Here is a 19,086-nt window from a genome sequence, read left to right as displayed (position 1 = left end):
TTTTCTATAAATTCAATCAAATATAAAAAGGTTTGACTTCAGGGACGGAGTGAAGTATTTTAATTCACTGTGCTCGTGCGCATGAGGGTTAGCGAATACTGGTACTACTAGAAGGGAGCTGAATACTCCGGTAGGTTTAAAAGGCTTGAACGAGTCGTCTAGCAGGTAATTTGGCTGATTAGGTTCAGTGCAGCTCACTTTATTATTAATTAATTGTCCGTCATCATGTCCAACTTGTTTGGGATTTAAAGGCTTCGTTGTTGCATCGTAACCGAGTCCGTGTCGTCGCTGCACAAAAAAAACGTGTTTTCCATAGTGCGCACTAGAAAGCGTACAAAACAAAATGGAAGTGAAGGAAAGAGGAAAGAAAATGCAAGCTAGGATCATATACGCTAGGGCTTAAGATGTTATAATACACAATGTCGTCGTACATATATAGATGCCGGTGCTTGCAGGGAAACTCGACCTAGAAGACAAACAATTTGGTGCAATTCATGTTTTACAGATTGATGGACTAAGGTCGCGTTTTCGGCATGTCCCCCACATATACCAGCATGCGTGTTGTTGGATTCATTCATTTCGGCCGTCGTTTTCAGCTGCAAAATCGACAGCATGCACGCGAATGATTCTTACCTCCACCGCTTTCCAAATGCTAGCAGCAAGCACACAACATGGATTACGCCTGCCCCCATATGGATCGTAATGTTTTGTAACATCAATCCTTGCATTAGCATTTTCTAATCACAGTAGGGACACAAACAATTATATAAATGCATGCATACTTAATTACTCTTACGGCATCTTCAATGACCTTTACAAATTGCCGGCTTAAATTGAAAAGGGAGAAAATAAAATATGAAAAAAATCACATGTCAACGCCAGTAAAAAGAAGGTGAGAGAGCCTGCTCGAGCGATGCAGAGTTGAGAGAGCAGCGATGTGGGATGCAGCACGCGTAGGGTGCAACCAATCAGATTCTCTCACTAGCCTAGCTAGATGCAAACTGACAAACAATCAACTGCAGTTGCATCCGTTGAGCTTGGATAAGAGAACCTGGCTAAGCAGAACCGTGAACCACTCATGTCCTTATAAACACAGATCCCACTTTTATGAGTACATCGAAAAGACTGAATCAGAAGTCAAGCGTATCGCTGACAAACTCCACTGGTGTTTGCATGTTCTTGAACCCTGATGGATAGGTTTTACTGCAAAGAATTTAACTAGCCGAGCTACACTCAGCTTGCATATATCAGCATGTTCTTGATATTGCCAACTTTTCCCTCTAGAAAGACTTTCCAAATCCCAAATAGGACATAAGTTTAGTCTAGCCTTCGCCATTTGCAAGTTTGAAAAGAAATAAATTTTCATGGATTTCGTTACAATTTTACATCATTACATATATAGCTAGAACTACATCAAGAGACGTGTGTAACTACCATGCCCGTGATCAACACTAGTATGTAGTACTTGTTTTCAAAAAAAAAAAAAAAACACTAGTAGTACTGAAGTAGATGAAATAGATATTTTGAAATAGGGGAAGATCAGAACCACAAAAAGACCAGTGTTTTCTAATCTTACAAATCAACATTAGTCTACTAGAGAAAACAACAAAGTGGTGACGATTATCCTCACAGAAAAGGTTGTGACTATTATGATGTGAAACTTTTTGTTAGTGTTAATAAGACAACTGTGCTAATGCATTGCGCACGTGCCACATTTTTTTCCCTAGATCGACCTGATACAAAACATGCCAAATAAACAAGTCAAGAACAGCAAGTTACAAAAGGGCAGGTTGATACCCTCATATCTACTAAGTGGGTTAGTCATTATGCTAGCTAATCGCCTTGTTCGCTTAGCTTATAAGCCGTACTTTTTCAGCCAACGAACATTATTTTTCTCTAACAACAAATCAACCAACAGTATTTTCAGTGATGGCTTATCAGCCAAAGTGCAAATAAGCTTTTGCATAGGCCATAGCCTCATAGGTGAAGCAACTTCGATTGGTCGGCCAGTGGCATTAAAAGAAATATGCCCTTAACAATGTGTCCCAGTTCACAAAGCGTTTCTTTTAAATACAACAACAACACACACTACTGCCTCCAACCCCCTCTCACAGCTGTGAACTGTGATCTTTTGCTCCAATAGAGCACTTCAGCCTTCAGACTTCAGAGCACATCACAATTCTATCGGCAGCCATCGTCATGGGGAACTGCCTGGTGATTCAGGACAGGAAGGAGATCATCAAGATCATGAGCGTGGATGGCAGCAGCGAAGTCCTCAGGGTGCCATCCCCGAGCAGATTGATGAAGGTCCATGACGACTCCCTCGGCGAGCCCCAGCCCCTGCCAGCGGCGAGCGTTCTTCCGGTGAACGCACCGGCTGGCACGGTCAGGGTGAAGCTGGTGATCAGCAAGCGGGAGCTCAAGAAGATGCTCGACAAGGAGGGCGTGTCGCTGGACGACGTGGTGTCTCTCATGCGCAAAGAAGCAAGTGATTCTGAACAGGAGGAGGGGTACTGCTGTGGGGGGTGGCGGACTGCGCTGGAGAGCATACCAGAGAGCAGTGATCTATAGCAGCCGGCCGGCCGGCCGGCCGGGGTCCTCCAGTATATCGAAGATGCAAGATATTAGTACAAGTTACAAGATGCCTTTTGGAGATACTTTCTCAAAAAGAAAAGGTATACATATGGATCTAAGCGTACAGAGATAGTTAGATATAGAGAGTGGAGTTTTGAGATAGGGATTCTCTTCATCTTTTCTTGCTGGTCAGCTTATATATGTAAACAAGAGGTAAAGATGATGATCATGGAAGTCAATCAGGTCGTTATATGGTGCCCCACTCTGTGTCCTCACGGTCATCAGCAAAATAGCTCATATCATATCTATCAACAGGAACAACTCCAAGGGTTTCACATGCGTGCTTCTGCTATGAGTTTGATCCTTCGTAATTGTCACTGTCAGCTTCCTAACTATCTTACCCTGGTGTATTGTGATGGTCAGTAAAAACATGACATTGGCCCTGTCATAGTTAGTTTTTTTTCCTTTTCTTATAAGAGGCCTTGCATAGTTGGTTTTACATATTGTTATGCTATTCTGCACTGTTGCCATTGGCAGTAAGGTTGGAATCAACGTGAGCTTAAGACTGAAGAATTTGCACAGCTTACCGCTTAGGCATGTGGTACTTAATTACTGATGATACGTACCTAGTCTGTTAAGCTGAAAACAGAACTTTGCACTCTGCTGCAAGCCACTTCAAGAAGTTATAAATCATTAGTGAGACTGAATATTATTGAACTGCAGATGAATCCATATGTTTATCCACCAAAATTCCTAGCGATCAATCAACTAGCACTGCACTATTTTTTGCCGAACCGGAAAATTTTGAGTAATATCTTCCCAGACAGAGAAAATGAACTCAGAAAAATGAGATCAAGATACCGCTTGCACACCATGTAGTTTAAACCAAACAAACGCTTGCGTTACTAGCCTTGACGGTTTCAGTGCCACGCACCATCTTCGACCCTGCGAAATCCAGGTCTGTCATTTCGGCATTTGCATTCGGAGATCAACAAATGCAAGTGATGATGTTCTCAAAGGTGGCAACCACAGGCCCATGATAAACAAGAAACATCACAGTAATTTTCACGGAGAAACCCCGGAAGACATTTCGCCAACAAAGTTTGTGGTTATCTGTCACGAGAATCCGGGTATATTTTTCTCGAATACGCAAGAGTATTGCATATCATTGTATTAAGAAGATAGAAGTTTTTTTAAAAAAAATACAAAAGAGGCCGGGGGCTACATTTTGGCTATGACATCCATGGGATCTATTGGGATCAACCTAAACTACGTGCGGGCCTATGGCGCCATGGCCGAAGACCAGCGAGCTGCTCCATCAGTCATCGCCCTAGATGCTGGGAACAACTCATCGAGAGCCTCGATGTCTGCTGCCGAAAGGTTGCCCTTGAAGTAGGAGTCGTACGAGCGCTTGGCCGCAGAGGAACTCGGCGCTGAAGGTGCCATGAACCCCATCTTCTTCATAGAATCCGGGTATATGATCATGAGGATGTAGCCCATCTGCTGATCATTTTGTGTTTGTTGCCCCCTGCCAAGCTGTACCTGTACGAAATATGTGCCTGAAAATCATCAGTGGGAAAAAGTTGTACACCACGTCTGGGCTGAGAATAATCTACTGTACAATGATACACTTGAACACAGCCCAGCCCATTTTCCTACGACGACCAGTTCTGGGCCATAAAATGTCATAGCCCAAATCAAAGACTAGGCCTAGCCAGTGCCGCCGGTAGGGAATAATGGGCCCATCAAGGATCGGCCAGCCCGCAGCAGTTGTCTAGGACCACGCTCACACCAGCCCATCTTCCTAACCAAGTCCAACGACGATCGCCGGCAACGACAACGGAGGGGACGCGGCAAGGCAACCGGCGACGGTGGTGCGACGCGGCGGGCTTATGTTTGGTGATACAGGAGTCGGGTATGCGCGGCAGCGGCGGGTGGAGACGGAGAGGGTGCCGGGCGGCCGGGCGGCCTGCCGGGAGGCGCGGGTGGCGGACGGTCCGGCGGTTCCGCCTCCATCGGCAAGAGCGAACAGCGAAGGAGGTCGATCGGCGCGGCGCCTCATACGGTCACACCCGCTAAGTTTCTAATGATCTCTTTTATTTCTGTTATTTCGATTGCAGCTTTCCTTTGATTGAATTGCCCGATTCAGTTACCATTTCCCCCTTACAAAGTACTAACTGATTTCGATTTCGGCATTTCGCATACAAATCATCATAACCATCATAACTACTAACATGCAACTCTAGTTGTGTATATCATTGCTACTAAATGGTTATTCCTAATTTCCTATTACATCATCCTCTATGTATATATCATGCTTACGGTGCTCTTGATAGGCACATACGCCTTATTTGGAAGTTTACTGTACAAGGAATGGCCTAATCCAGTAATCCATCCGTGCTTAGTACTTACAGTATAACGCAGCCTAGCCAATAAACTACTTAATGTTCTTTGTTTGCTTAAAGCTGTACACAACAATATAATAGTACTGGCCATCGAAGAAACTAATTAGAGCCTTAATGAATTACCTCAAATCATGCTTGAAGTTTCAACTACTGTACCAAATGTGCATGCATCCAAACTTGCCAGGCGTACCAATTTTCAATCTGCTAGCAGCTCGGCTCATGCATCACCTAATCCAATCATAAACATTCTCCTATTCCTTTCTCGGGCTATTATTAAATTCTCTTGTAAATATTTTTTTGCACATTTTCATGCCTGATCATTGGCAAGAAAATAGTGGGTGACAGGGTGAGGACAGAGGAAAGGAAACAGAAAGGCTCGATAGGAACAGCATAGATTAGTCAAGTGCTTTAATTTTTTAAGTATAAAACGAAAGGGACATATGTTCTTATTCCAGCTAACCATCGTCTTTCCTGACTGGAAAAGGTTATTTTTTAATAAACTCTAACTAGTATTTATCCCAGCCTCTGCATGAGCTATGTTCTCAACCATCCATCATTATGAGTTCCAGTCCCCGACTGATAAAAGTTTGCTAGCAAAACAGCCAAACAAAATAATGAACACAAACTTATACGGGATAAAATGAATTAAGTGCAAATTCCATTAGTAGACATCCACCCATGATTGACAAAGATGTCCACCGACCATCATTTTCAACATATATACAACATGCCCGCATCGTCTTTATCTGAAAAATGTCTCCTTTTGTATAGCTAGCACCAAAAGCGGATCCAATGTGTATTGAAAAAGGATCTAAGCTTTGTTGGTGAATTGGAGATTATTGACAGGATCACGTTTACATGCATGCCAAATATATCTCCTCTTTGGTGAACATCTGATGTGGAATCACACAGTAGTGGAGTTCTCTTTTAACTAAAATGATAAGCCTCATGTGTTTTTCACTACTGTAAATTACATCAGTTGAGTCATCATGTGACCACTGGAGTTTAGATGTGGCTTTAGGAACCCACCATTAAGTTTGTGATTTGCACTTCTGCAGAGATTCACACGAGGCATCAAGTGTTGCTTTCAATTACAGTGTAATTTTGTGCACAAAGATGTTAAAGCGTATACTTATTATTTAACCTCGGTCCAACACATCAATGACAAAGGACGTACCCAGTGCAGAGAGCTCCCGCTCTGTGCGGGGTCTGGGGAAGGGTGTTAGTGGCAAGCGTATACTTATTATTTAACCTCGGTCCAACACATCAATGACAAGTGACATTATTAGCTAACAAAATAAGCCCATTGATTGATTAGACCACTGGGCTGAGGGATTTAATATGTTAGCTCACATTTTGGATATGGATTGGATTGGTGTGGGTTTAGGTGTTGTTTGACAAGCCATGGATGTTGACTCATTAACAGGGGACAATGCCAATTAAAATCAGGAATCAAATTAAAATATTGGTGTTGCCTGTCCAGTAGATTATGTCATTACTTTCGCTGGATGATTGGGCATTGTCATGAATATTGTAGAATACATCGAATTATACTTCCTATCTAATTGATATAATACTCCTCAAAGATAGACTTGTTTTCAACAGGTTTAATTAGGTTCAGATTATGCTTTTATTTTGTTCGGTTATTTTTTATCTTTGAATTGCTGATCTAGTTTAAATAAGCAATGCATTGTGTTTATGTTTTTTTATTGAAACACTGCATGCCGAGAGCTACATAAGACCATAAACATCTATCATTGGGCCAGGATATGTGTATAAATAAAGGTAGGACATAGTGCAAAGTAACGTTATTTTGACTTGGCCTGGCCACAGACCTCTCTGTTATTATTTGTTGGTTTTCTCCCTCTCTCCATCTTAATGGAATGGAAGAGATCCTGCCTTTTTTTCCCAGAAGAGAAAATTGGTTCACGCCTTCGCGGCAACGCTACTGACTAAAATGTCCATGCTGTTGCTATCCAATAGTTTCAGACGTTTTTTATTTTGTAAATATAATAGTAGTGTAAGCGGTCTCGAATAATTGATAACACCAGATGGCTCCTCTGTTTTTGTTAGGCAACAGTTTGTTGTCTCTTGCATTTCACATTAGTTTCTCTTGGGCACTTAAGTGAACTTCAACTTCAAGTGCAGTTATATGTGTTTGTATGAGTTATTAATAGCTCATTGGTTAGCTTGTTGATAACCATGCTATCATAACAGGGATTGACAGGATGGTGAGAGTCTAATGTGATGGATGGTGTGGCATTGTTGAGTACAAAACCAGCTGCTCCAAGAATTATTTTGAACTTAAATTATGTTTCGATAGTCCCTGTAAGATTATGTTATCACCAATGTGAAGTTGTAATCCTTCCCACGGCTCATAATATTATTAAAGAAGTGCTTCTATCCATATCCATCCATCCACAGTTCTTCCTTTCTAGTTTTGAAAAAAAGAAGAAGAGAAGGTCATGCCATAAATAAATAAAGATAAATTAGAAGGACTTGCTGGGCCAACCAGGGAGGGCAGTCAGTTCCAATGTGATAAGAGTGCAGCCTGGGATTCCTGTGGCTTCATGACAAAAGTTTTCAAGTGAAGACAAGGCCCTATACTTCCTCTCTCTCCCTCTCTCTCTCCGATAGGGAAGAACAAAATCACAGTACAAAAGCAGGCTATGAGGACAAAGTATATCGTCCTCTGAAACTGGGGGATTGGCACACCTAAAGAAGCTGAAACTATTACACTGTCATATCAAACAAGAAGCTGCGGCGTGTGAGCAAGAGCTACTCAGAACAGAAACGGTCAAGCCTGCCTGCGCTCCAACTCCTCCAAAGCTACTTCGTCGTCGCCAGGGCTCTTTCTTGTTGGAGGGCTCCCAATCCTGGTATGTTCTTTGATTTGACTCCACCTTCTGTGCATGTGTTTTCTGAGTTAGTGGTGTGCAGCATCATGATCAGCCGATTTGATCTTTTTTGCGTTCTGGATGCAGAAGCGTCTAGGTTGCTGGTTAATCTACAAGAAGAGCAGAAGAATTTGGGACACGGATATCTGCATATAGGAGCTCTGAGCGTGCTGCACAGGATGGGAGAGACTAATAGTTCTAGCCATTCAAGGCAGGATCCTTGTGCTCTTGGCTATGGCTTCCATGGTGCCATCGCCAATTCCACTCCTGCAAACTTCTTGTAAGAGCACCTCTTCCTCTCTCTCTCTCTCCTCTCTCTTTTCCTCTCATATTCTGTTTGGCATCTTTCTTCAGTTTTGGGGCCAGGTTTTTTGCAAATGAAAAGGCAAAGATGAATGAACTGCAGCTTGATTGCATTTGTTTCAAGTTTATGATTTTTTTTGCATGAGTTCCTCAGTTTTAATTTCTTGATTCCTCTCTGTCTGTATCTTCTGTCACATTGGTTCCTCATCCTTTTCTACCCAACGACGTTGCTCATGATTCCTGCCTCTAACATTTCTGCTCTACCTCTAATGGTTACTGATTGCCATTTCACATGCCTAGCAGTGACCAAGAAGGAGCTGCTTATTTTGGAGAGCTGGAAGAGGCTTTCATGCATCAGGTTGCCTCACTCACAAGAACTCAACAAACTGCAACCACCTCCACAGCTCATCATGGAGACATCAAGCGTATGCCAATCTCTCTCTCTCTGCTTTATTAGTCGTTTTCTCTCTCCCTCTCTCTGGCTCTGACCAAGACCAAGAAAACACACAACCGTTTCTCTCTCTGGCTACTGGGCACTGGCCAAGGCCAAAAACGCACAACCTTGTGAGGCACTTTTGCAATAGTTAGGGCATTGTAGTCAAAAGAAACCATGCAAGAGCAGCAGGAGTGGCAGCTATGCAGCCGTGCTACTTGTGTGTGGTGTGACTACCTTGTGATTCCCTTCCCTCCTCTCCTCTCTCTCTCTCTCTCTCTCTCTCTCTCTCTCTCTCTCTCTAGAGAGAGTGCAACAAGTTGATCTCCATGGTAGTACAAGTACCACACTACCAACTCTCCGGCTCTCTGTGGGCAAAAGCTCAAAGAGAATAAGTTCCGTTCACTTTCACTGCCACAGTGGTCCCACTTACCTTCCCTTGTGATCCCAATGCATCCTTTCAGTTTCATCTCTGGTACTGGGATAGATGTCTTGATCTCCTCTCCCCTATGATATCTTCTTGCAGCCTTTCCCACTGCTGCTACTGTCACAGCTGCAACGGCTACAGCTAGGCCACCTCCTACACTGGACATCTTCCCAGCTTGGCCTGTGAGGTCACTTCACACACCCAAGGTATGGACTAGCTACAAGTAGAGTTATCCCTGCTTCTAACTAGTATACGCAAGAACACAAGTTTGCAACTGCTCCCCCTTTTGCTTTTACACGTTAGGAGGGCTCAAATGTGACAGCAGACAGCACAGACGACTCGGAGAGCAGCAGCAAGAACAACAGCAACCACTCCTCAGATCAGCACGGAGCAGCAGCAGACATGCAAAGCCAGTTTGATCAAGTTTCACAGCAGCAGCAGCTTCAGCACAAGGTACGCATTTCTCTGTGGATGCATCTCACGTTTTTTTTTTTGACGCATTTGACTTCTTTGGTTGTGTTCTTTGCTTCTGCATCCATCTGACTATCTCTCCTGCATGGCTGCATCCTCATCAGTCAGCAATGAAAAAAATGCAATGTATAGTAGTATATCTTGTTCCCTATCCTGTTCTCATGTCGCTAGCTAGCCCACAAAGTCACAATTTCCAAGATGTTCATGCAGCTAGCTAGTAGTACATGCTCTCCTATTTTTAGAAGAAGACATTATTCCATGGCATTTATGGTCTTACTGCTCCCAAGATCACCAATCCCAACATGGATAGGTGAATCTTTTGCCCCCTAGCCCCCTATAGAAATAAGATGATTTTCTACTGCTTCGCTGATGTTTTTGCACTGGGTTAATGTTTCTGTGTACTGCTAGTATTTAGATGGAGAATATGATCCCTTATCTTTGAAAATTTTATAGGATGACGGACAACGTCCTCTACAAGAACTAGTCATTCTAGTTATTCATCTAAAATAAGAGCTAGCTAGTCCTCTAGAGCAATGGCATTTTGCTATATAGGTGTGTGGATAAGTCGAGTAGGCTAGTAGAGGATACGTTAGGTAGTGCATGATAGATCATGTACTGCCATTGGTGCTGCAATAGGAGACAAGTTAGTATTCTTACAATATTATTTTTGTCTCTAGCTTACAGAATTGTGCCCGAATAGAAATGAACCAGCTGATGCTTAAATAATGGCAACTTTGGGTCAGTGGCGCTTTAGGTACTTTCTGGTCAATTGATCAACTGCCAAGATATATTGGGTGAAAACATTATATATGAACTGCATGATTCACACTTAACCGAAAGAAACTTTGCGAATTAGGGCGTGACAACAACATGAACAAAAAGCAAAACCAAGTTTTGTTTGTTGTAAGAGTGGGTGGCTTCCACCAAATGTACACTACTGTTTTTTATTTCTGATTGATGTAACGTGAATGTTGATATCCTGCTATTTATTGTTTACGCGGGGCACACACAGATGAACAAAAATAGTGTTATGTCATTTCTCTCCTATTGTCTAATTGTACTCAGGTTTACTGATTTTACATGTTGTGACTTGTTCATGTATACTTGCGGTATGCAGAACATGGCTACTAGTTCCACTCCAAGGACTGGCAAGACTCCTGATCCAAAGGTCTCTATCTGGCTCTTCCAGTTACCTATTTGCAGTAGTTCATTCTCAGGTTGACGCCATGCAAGCTAATGAAGATACATATGTACTTCAAAATCCTAGATGATGAGTTTGATCTTGTCTCTTCGTGTCAGCAGACAATCAGAAGGCTTGCGCAGAACCGAGAAGCTGCACGCAAAAGCCGGCTGCGAAAGAAGGTCAATATTGAGCACCATTTACTTAGAAACTAAATCATTTAACAGTGAGTTTACCAAGTTCTTGACAGTTAATTTTGTCAATGTGCTATAGGCTTACATTCAGCAGCTTGAGAGCAGCAAACTGAAGCTTGCTCAGATAGAACAGGGCATGCAGAGAGCACGTTCCCAGGTACACTGTAGTTTCTAGGTCTGTGAGTTGCCTTCTGACTACTAACTGAACATCTGAATCGATGAAATCTGTACTCGTGTGTTTTCAGGGTATCTTTCTTGGAGGAGCTCCAGGTGCAAACACCAGCTCAGGTGCCTAATCTGATCCTCATTTCTCAACGCTCTTGTGCGTTGTTGGAGATATAAGTACCAACATTTTTATAGTCCACTTGCCTCACCATCAATGTCCAGGCGCCACAATGTTCGACGTGGAGTACGCCCGTTGGCTGGATGACCATGGCCGGCGCATGGCCGAGCTGCATGGAGCTCTGCATGCGCACTTGCCCGACGGTGACCTCAGAGCCATCGTGGATGACACCCTGACTCACCACGATGAGCTGTTCCAGCTGAAGGCGTCGGCAGCCAAGTCTGACGTGTTGCACCTCATCACCGGGGCGTGGACAACCCCTGCCGAGCGATGCTTCCTCTGGATGGGTGGATTCAGGCCATCAGATCTGGTCAAGGTAGGAACTCGTCTGATAATCTGAATAGAAGTATAGAACAACTGATGTCAAAGTCAAACTGCCTGCACTATACATACTGTACATAACTGCATTCACATAGATTGATAAACTGAACTCAGTCTTAATACTTTTCAATACTTAAATAACAAGATTTTTTCAACCAACAGTAGGAAACAATGAACTCAGTCTAAATCTGACATCATTTTAGTACAGCAAAATTTTCCATGTTCAGTACAGATACTTTTTCATGTTGCTGCAGACGCTGCTACCCCAGCTAGATCCCTTGACTGAGCAGCAACTGGTAGGCATATGCAACCTTCAACAGTCATCACAGCAGGCAGAGGAAGCTCTCTCCCAGGGCCTGGACCAGCTGCATCAGTCACTAGCTGACACCATGGCCGGTGGATCTCTGATTGACGACACCAACATGAGCTTCATGGGTCAAATAGCCCTTGCCCTTGGCAAGCTGTCCAACCTTGAAGGTTTTGTGATACAGGTTATGGTTTCACATCAAATCCTCACTCTTGATCATTATGTCAGTGATATATATAGTCCTCCACTCAACTTCGTAGATGAGCAAGTAACCACTTAAATAGGACTTCCAGGAGTTATTTTTAGACAACATCAAGTTTAATTATTCAATACTATGTAGCTCACTCATATCTAATCGGCTTTATGATACCATCAGAATGTATAAATGGTGAAGTTTCGTGTCTGCGTTGTGGAAAAGATATGAGTTGTCAACTAAGCATGTAATGATATCTTTTGGAAATGCATCTGTCCAATGTTCCTGCAACATGTGCTAAAGCTAGATGTGTAATTTCCAGGCTGATAACTTGAGGCAGCAGACTCTTCATCAGATGAACCGGATTCTGACAGTTCGGCAGGCAGCTCGATGTTTCTTGGCCATTGGCGAGTACCACAACCGCCTCCGTGCCTTAAGCTCCCTCTGGGTTTCTCGGCCTCGAGAGTAAGTACCATGCAGTGCAGTTCCTTCGTCAGTCCCCTATCTTTAGTTGGTTTAAGAAGTATCCAACCTCTAGTTATTTTTCCTCTTTTTTTTTTGAAAGAGATCCAACCTATAGTTGTTGAAGGTAGTATTGACTAATGAGTGAACAAATTGTACACATTAATTAATTTATATAGAGTTAGCCAGGGCTTCTGGATAGAGGATAGGTATACTAAATTAATACCATGGTGTTCCCAACTAAATCAGCAGGGAATGGACTGCCCTCCTACCAGGAATCAAAATTCAGCAAGCAACAATAACAAAAAAAATAAAGTCCATACTCACCTAAAAGAAGGGCCATGCTATGGCATATTAGATGTTTGGCCAACTAACTGAACTCTACAAAACCCTAAAATAATTAGCTGAAGAGCTATAGCATATCTTTTCATTTTTCAAGATGCTTCCCTGATCAATTTATTATTGCTGGTGCCTGTATGGCGTGCAGGATACTGGTTGCAGATGAAGGCAATTGTGGGGAGATAGGCATTGCGGCACAAGCATCCCAAAGCCAATTTTCATCCTTCTGATTCACGCATGATTTAGAACTAACCTTCGTCTTAGGAGCAAGAGAGAAACGACTGGGAAGTGGAAAGAGAAGTTTTGGATGCCATCAGATATCTGAGAGGCACAGAAGAGAGCTGGGAAATGCATGAAGCTTTAGAACAGGGAGTGTTTCTGAAAATGTGCGGAACCTGTATGAGCAATTTCCAGGACGTGAAATTGTTTAGTTCACTGGACTCGTGTCCAGTACTGCATATTCTTTTGGTTCTGTCCAGTCTATAGATTCTCAAACAGCTCTGCCTTATGAAAGAATTCATTCGGCAACTCTACAGATAATTTCTGGTTACTGCATATCTACTTATCTACTAGTAATTTGTATGATTTTCTCCACTTTCTAGTTACCCATAAGGATTACTAATACACTATCTTAACTAGATCTGGTTATTATGATGTAATCTTTATCAATGTGTCCACCTATCTGGTTATTATAAAATAATAAAGAATTAAAGATAGTGTCTGATCACAATCGAGGTCGGTGAATAAAAGTATAAAACCCTCCCAGAAATAGATATATAATAAATCAAAGTGAAATGTCGATCCTCCTGGGCATAGTTGACATTTTGACGCGAAGATAGGTCACACACTAGCTAGGGCAAGATCACCTGGATTGCTGCGGATCGAAGAACACAGGAAGGTTCACACTTACATGGTGAAGAACGGAGAGGTCTACGCGTAAACCCTACCAAAGGGTAACAAATCATGCTTGCATAACGAAGAACGGCTAGTTTATGAACAAACTAGCAAAGAAACCGTCGAAACTCTCGTCTGGAAGGGACCCTGTTAGGGCAAGGACATCAACGAGTTGCCTTAGATCGGCTGGCAAGCTAGGGAGTCATCCTTAGTCGGATCAAGGGATGAAGATCAGCATATATAGGTTGGAAAAAAAGATTAGAGAAAAAAAGATATATTAAATGTAAATTGGACGATTGTGTGTTGCATATCTCAATCGGCCATGTACCCCCTATTTTATAGGGAGTAGGGTGGTCTTATCCTATTAAAAAATCAATGTGGCACTATTTTTATGCTATTATAGAGTTTTTCTTGTATTAAATCAAAACTGTCACGAGCCTATATAAACTGGCATATGCCCAATTTAAGTGTCAGCCGGACCAAAAAGGAAAACCTTCCCACGGAGTGCTTCCCCAAGATCCCAAGGTAAGTTGATGGCACTGCATGATGCAAAAGTGGCATTGCAATAACAACAATTCCAATAAATAGTAATAGAAGATAAATGATTCCCATGCCAACGGTCACTTTATACTATTTATTACAGACGGTTCTCAAGCTAACGCCAGTGGAACACACCATTTTCTACTGGTGGTTAGAAACCATTTTTGTAAAGTGATGTGACCAACTAGACCTGGTCATCATTCTAGCAAGATCTGATTTAGGTCGGGCCAAAGTGATAAGTTGGGAGAGTGGATAGAGAAGATAATGGTGACATGTGGGCTCTACTAACACGCTTTATGCCCAAGGATTGCTGGTCTTCGAGTTCCATGCGAGCTAAAACTAAACTCGGGCAATAGTTGGAAAATAAACTTGTCTTATGTATAAATCAATAATAAACCATAGCGATGATTCCAAATTAAAATTTTGATAATACTTGACGTTCAATTGAGCGGAGAGGCTCCTTAATCTGTTCCAAGCGGAAAGGAAAATAAACTGTAATGGCAGAGATAATAACTACTGTGCCAGTCCAAATCATGATCTACATCGACTTGGGTTTGTTGTCTCGTGAAAATTGCAAGTTGCAAATCTATTCCCTCGCGACGGCCTTTTTTCGACCATATTTTTTCCTCCTCAAAAGGTTCCTTGTGTTCAATCTATTAGTGCCCTCTTGACAGAGAGGTTGAAGCCAAAGCCTTTTTATTTCCATCATACTCCCTCATTTGCCTATACAAAATAGATTTTAATAGTTAATTTCTCTTCTAACATATATTTAGTTGCTAAAAAAACTCTGAGACACTTTAAATATCAAATCTATTTGTACAAGTTTTATATCCTATAAACCTGCATATAGTCAAACATTGATCAAAATTTGTAAGATTCATGTTTTTCTCCTATCAAATATGCTAATCATTCCATATAGTATATAATATATCTATATATCTAGTATTTAGGAGCCAAAATTTCTCCCTTATTTTTTAAGCGTCTTCCTCTAACTAATTCCATGAATATAAACGGTCTTTGTTCGTCTCTATACAACTCTTCTGTTTTATACGACACATATGGGCATAGGTTCTTAAGATAGCCTGAATAGTTAGGAATTCTAATTCAAACAGATACCTGCAATCATGAGTAAGTTCAATAGAAATTTGAACCCAAATAAAGCTAAAATTTCTACCGCGAAATCTTTTGTCTAGCCTAATCACACACCCGCTCGGATGTCGTAGCAGCTTGTTCGGCTGAGCAACAAGCCGGCTTATTCGACTTCTTTTTTCAGCCGGAGCAATATTTTTCTCTCACAACATTCCAGCATAAACAGTAAATAATCCGTACCAGCCGAACACTGCCTACGTTCGTTGATAATATTGGTCTGCCTATCCTTTAAGTTGTGAATGTGCCTTGACACATCCGGCATCATAGTAAAGACTCCATCCGACCCACACGTCATCCGAGCTCGTCATATTTTATGGATTTTCCGAGCATCTTCAACAGTACCCAATAATCATTCTCAATCCATTATTTTTTAGAAGAATAAAAAAAATCATCTCCAACAAGTCCTAAACTCACCTCCCAATCTTTTAGCACTTGAAAAAAAAACTCTCTCAAGTAGTGCCTATCTTCTCCCGCAACGTCCGTATCCTTCGACCAATCTAAAGCTGAAAAGATCGGGAAAGAATAAAGAATGGAAAAAGGTCCTGATGCAAATATATACGAGAGAGAAAGACTATATAAAAGTGGTTAGGATAATTTAGATATAATATATGATTCTGATGTAAAATAATATTTTATATTTTAGGAGTGAATTATTAAAAATTGTTGCAAATGATCTTATTTATTCCTCCTAATACTTTTTAGTGAGTTGAAAAACTCAAGAAATTCTTGGAAATTCTTGGAGATGCTCCATGGCCCCTCTCATTTTTTTCCATTGCTGTTTTTATCCAAGCCGATTCTTCAGATGTTGTTTTTTTACAGTTTTTATTTACTTTGTTTATTTCTTTTTTTTCTCTGGTCTAGAATTCTGTCTGTTTTTCTGCTCTTTTTTTCCCCTCTGGACCACAATCTCGTCTGTTTTTCTGAATCGACTCCGTCGGCCGTTTTCCCCGTGCGTTAACAACGGAAAAATTATATGCAAGAAAATAATTTAGTTTACGTGTGAACAATGCTTCCTAATATAGTCATAAACAATATCTGCAAATACTTAAAATCAGTGTCTTGGAAACAAGAAGAAAACACAAAATCTATCGAGGAAGCATACTTTTAATCCGATTTATCAAAAACTCAAAGTCCACCACGGTACTGCTCATATCTCTGAGCTACAAGTCGTCTGACAGACCTCATTACAAGTTGCAGTTGCATTGTAACGTATGAGCATATCCACCAATTTTTGGTCCTTCATTCTTTATCCGGGTCTATTAATCCCTCCCCTCACCCGAGCATAAGAGTTTTTTTTTTGTCGAAAGAATAATTATATTAGATAATAGCTTGGTACATCAACACGTTATAAGCACTTTGGATTACACAAATATCTAGAAACTGATTTTCATCTAAATTGTACCTACTTTGTGAATAGCTCCAGTTCTCAAAACCAAATCAGTACGACGCTTTACAGCATGGATGACCGCACATGCAAACACTCGACAAAAAGCCCCAAAACATATGTCCAACGAACGACGATCAACATTCATGTAGTTGGAGTTGAGAAACTTTTTCTTTCTGGTGTCTTCCTTCTTTTTCTTTCTGCCATTGAAGAATGAGGAAGACTGATCTGAAACTTATACTCCCTAATCCTTCATCATGGCCAGATCTAACCATAATAAAACGGAGAAGAGACCAGAGAAAATTATTCTATGGTGGCGACACCATCTCCGTCTTGATGTCGCCGTCTGGAAATAAAAATCTCTATGTCGTCATATCAGTGAGGATACTGATGTCGTAGTTGTCGTCCTCATCTTCAACAGAGCCGCCACGAAAAAAACAATTTCACCCTGCCCTCTTGTCGATGTAGGAGAGGAGAAGATAAATCACCAAAAAAAAAAAAAAAACTTGGCGCGGAGAGAGCCTATACTCTGTCCTGCCTCCGGTGATATGCCAGAGCGGTGATGGAGACGTTGCTCGGAGTCACGAGACGCGAGGGCTCACGGAGTCGCGCGAGACTCACGTTCGGCATGGAGATTTGATTACCCGAGCATAAGAGTTTTGGCCGTTTTTTTTATCTATTGGCCCTATTCGGCTTATCCTATATTTAGCTTGGTTGGCTTCTTTTTTTAGTCGGAACAGTATTTTTCTCTCACAACAATTCAGCTGAAACAATATTTTTCAGCTAGTTTCAGCCAAGTTTCAGACCAACGAACGAGCCCATTATTATATATTATATTACCACCTAAAAAGCCTGAGGTGGTTTCGTCCACAGCTACCATCGTGCGCACACCCGCCAATACCGACGCAGACTCGTTGTGCAATAAAATCTTATTTATATGTAATATATGCATTTATACATATATTATTAGGATTCAGAAATACTATACAATACACATGTGTTTTAACAAAAAAAACATATGAATTTTTTTATCTCTCCCTCCCTCTCTCTTTCCAACTGCTTGCAGCTGCGATGGGGCTGGGGACTTGCAGGACCAGTGCGGGGAGAAAATGGTGATTCTGCCATTACGAAAACTGGGCTTCGTAATTTTGCCATCCCGCAAATGGGATTCGTCCGTTTGCCATTTTCAAACGATACACACCCGCAAATATGCCCTGTGGAGGATTTGTTGCCAAATTAATTTTTTTTTTGCTGCAGCATCTTTTTCTTCCCGTTTTGCCCCTGAGCCTTATCCCTTCGTTCCTTTTCATTCACCGTATCTTCACGGGAGAGAGAGCACGGAGAGAACGGGAGAGAGACGAGACGAAGACGAACAGAGGGAACTGCTCCACCGCCGCCGATGCCGCCGACGGCCGACAGCAGCCCACCTCCTCGGCCCTTTCCTTCACAGCCACGGCCTCCGCGCTAGGCCGCCGCCGCGTCCGCGCCAGGCCGCTGCCGCCGCCCCGACGCGTCCGCGCCAGGACGCCGCCGCTGCCCCGACGCCAGATATGGGTGAGGCTTCGTCTAGTTCGTCGTTCATCCCAACAGCTGCCCTTTCTCTGTATCCACTTGGCCCTAGCGGGATCCCCCTCATTCCATGCCCAGAATGTGGTGATAAAGTAGTGGAATGCAAATCCTGGAAGAACAACGGCAAAATTTTCTTTAAATGCGTAAACTACGATGAATTTGTGAGTATATAATGATCTGTTTTTGTCATATAGAAATGGATGAACTAGGTACTGTGTCAAGATTTGGATAAATAGTTTGTGTTATGTATTGTCATTTCCACAGGCAGTGAAGAAATATCCATTCTTTAGGTGGATTGATGCTTACAAGAAAGTAGTTGCAAAGAAGATTAAAGAAGACATGGAAAAGAAACGAAAAGAAGAAATGCAAGCTGCAGTAGCATACGAAGGTCATGGTGAAACTAAAGCCTTGGTCGAAATGAAGCCTAATTGCAGGATTTACGAGGAAGAGATGATGGATCTCAAGATGGACAAGCTTATCGTTCTGGTGCAGCTATTGGTGGTGCTGTGTTTACTAATTGCAGTCCTAGTTCTTTTAGGTGTGGTAGTGCTTATTAGCAAGTGAAGTTGTTTAGTAACTGTGTTCTAGAAGTGTGGGATACGACTCCTGGTGGTGGTCTGTTTAGTAACTGATTTGTAGAATGTGTTGTAATGACATATAAGTCCTATGAAATGAAGATGTTTTCTGGAATCGACCTGTAT

At 42.0% G+C, this 19,086-nt stretch overlaps 2 protein-coding genes across 4 annotated transcripts; both read left to right on the top strand.

The window, feature by feature from the left end:
- The first annotated feature begins 2,134 nt into the window (after positions 1–2,134).
- On the top strand, positions 2,135–2,971 carry LOC136506496 (uncharacterized). The gene has a single exon (XM_066501417.1). It carries the CDS (start codon positions 2,200–2,202, stop codon positions 2,569–2,571), a length of 372 nt encoding a protein of 123 aa, XP_066357514.1. The 5' UTR covers positions 2,135–2,199; the 3' UTR covers positions 2,572–2,971.
- Positions 2,972–4,398: 1,427 nt separating this feature from the next.
- LOC136508553 (transcription factor TGAL4-like) lies at positions 4,399–13,484 on the top strand. Of its 3 annotated transcripts, none has more exons than XM_066503250.1 (14): positions 4,399–4,648; positions 7,197–7,858; positions 7,967–8,156; positions 8,483–8,604; positions 9,139–9,245; positions 9,343–9,492; positions 10,628–10,678; positions 10,813–10,872; positions 10,964–11,041; positions 11,130–11,172; positions 11,245–11,543; positions 11,803–12,039; positions 12,371–12,513; positions 12,998–13,484. In XM_066503250.1, exons 3-14 carry the CDS (start codon positions 8,056–8,058, stop codon positions 13,077–13,079), a joined length of 1,473 nt encoding a protein of 490 aa, XP_066359347.1. In that variant the 5' UTR covers positions 4,399–4,648; positions 7,197–7,858; positions 7,967–8,055; the 3' UTR covers positions 13,080–13,484. The 3 variants fall into 3 exon arrangements, with proteins under 3 accessions (XP_066359347.1, XP_066359349.1, XP_066359346.1); XM_066503252.1 differs by having other exon boundaries at positions 7,964–8,156; positions 11,272–11,543; XM_066503249.1 differs by having other exon boundaries at positions 7,964–8,156.
- Positions 13,485–19,086: the final 5,602 nt, after the last annotated feature.

This window comes from Miscanthus floridulus, chromosome 15 (assembly GCF_019320115.1).
Source record: "Miscanthus floridulus cultivar M001 chromosome 15, ASM1932011v1, whole genome shotgun sequence".
In the NCBI taxonomy this organism is placed as follows: Eukaryota; Viridiplantae; Streptophyta; class Magnoliopsida; order Poales; family Poaceae; genus Miscanthus; species Miscanthus floridulus.
The sequence above is the reverse complement of the archived record's forward strand: the minus strand, read 5'-3'. Positions and strand labels throughout refer to the sequence as shown.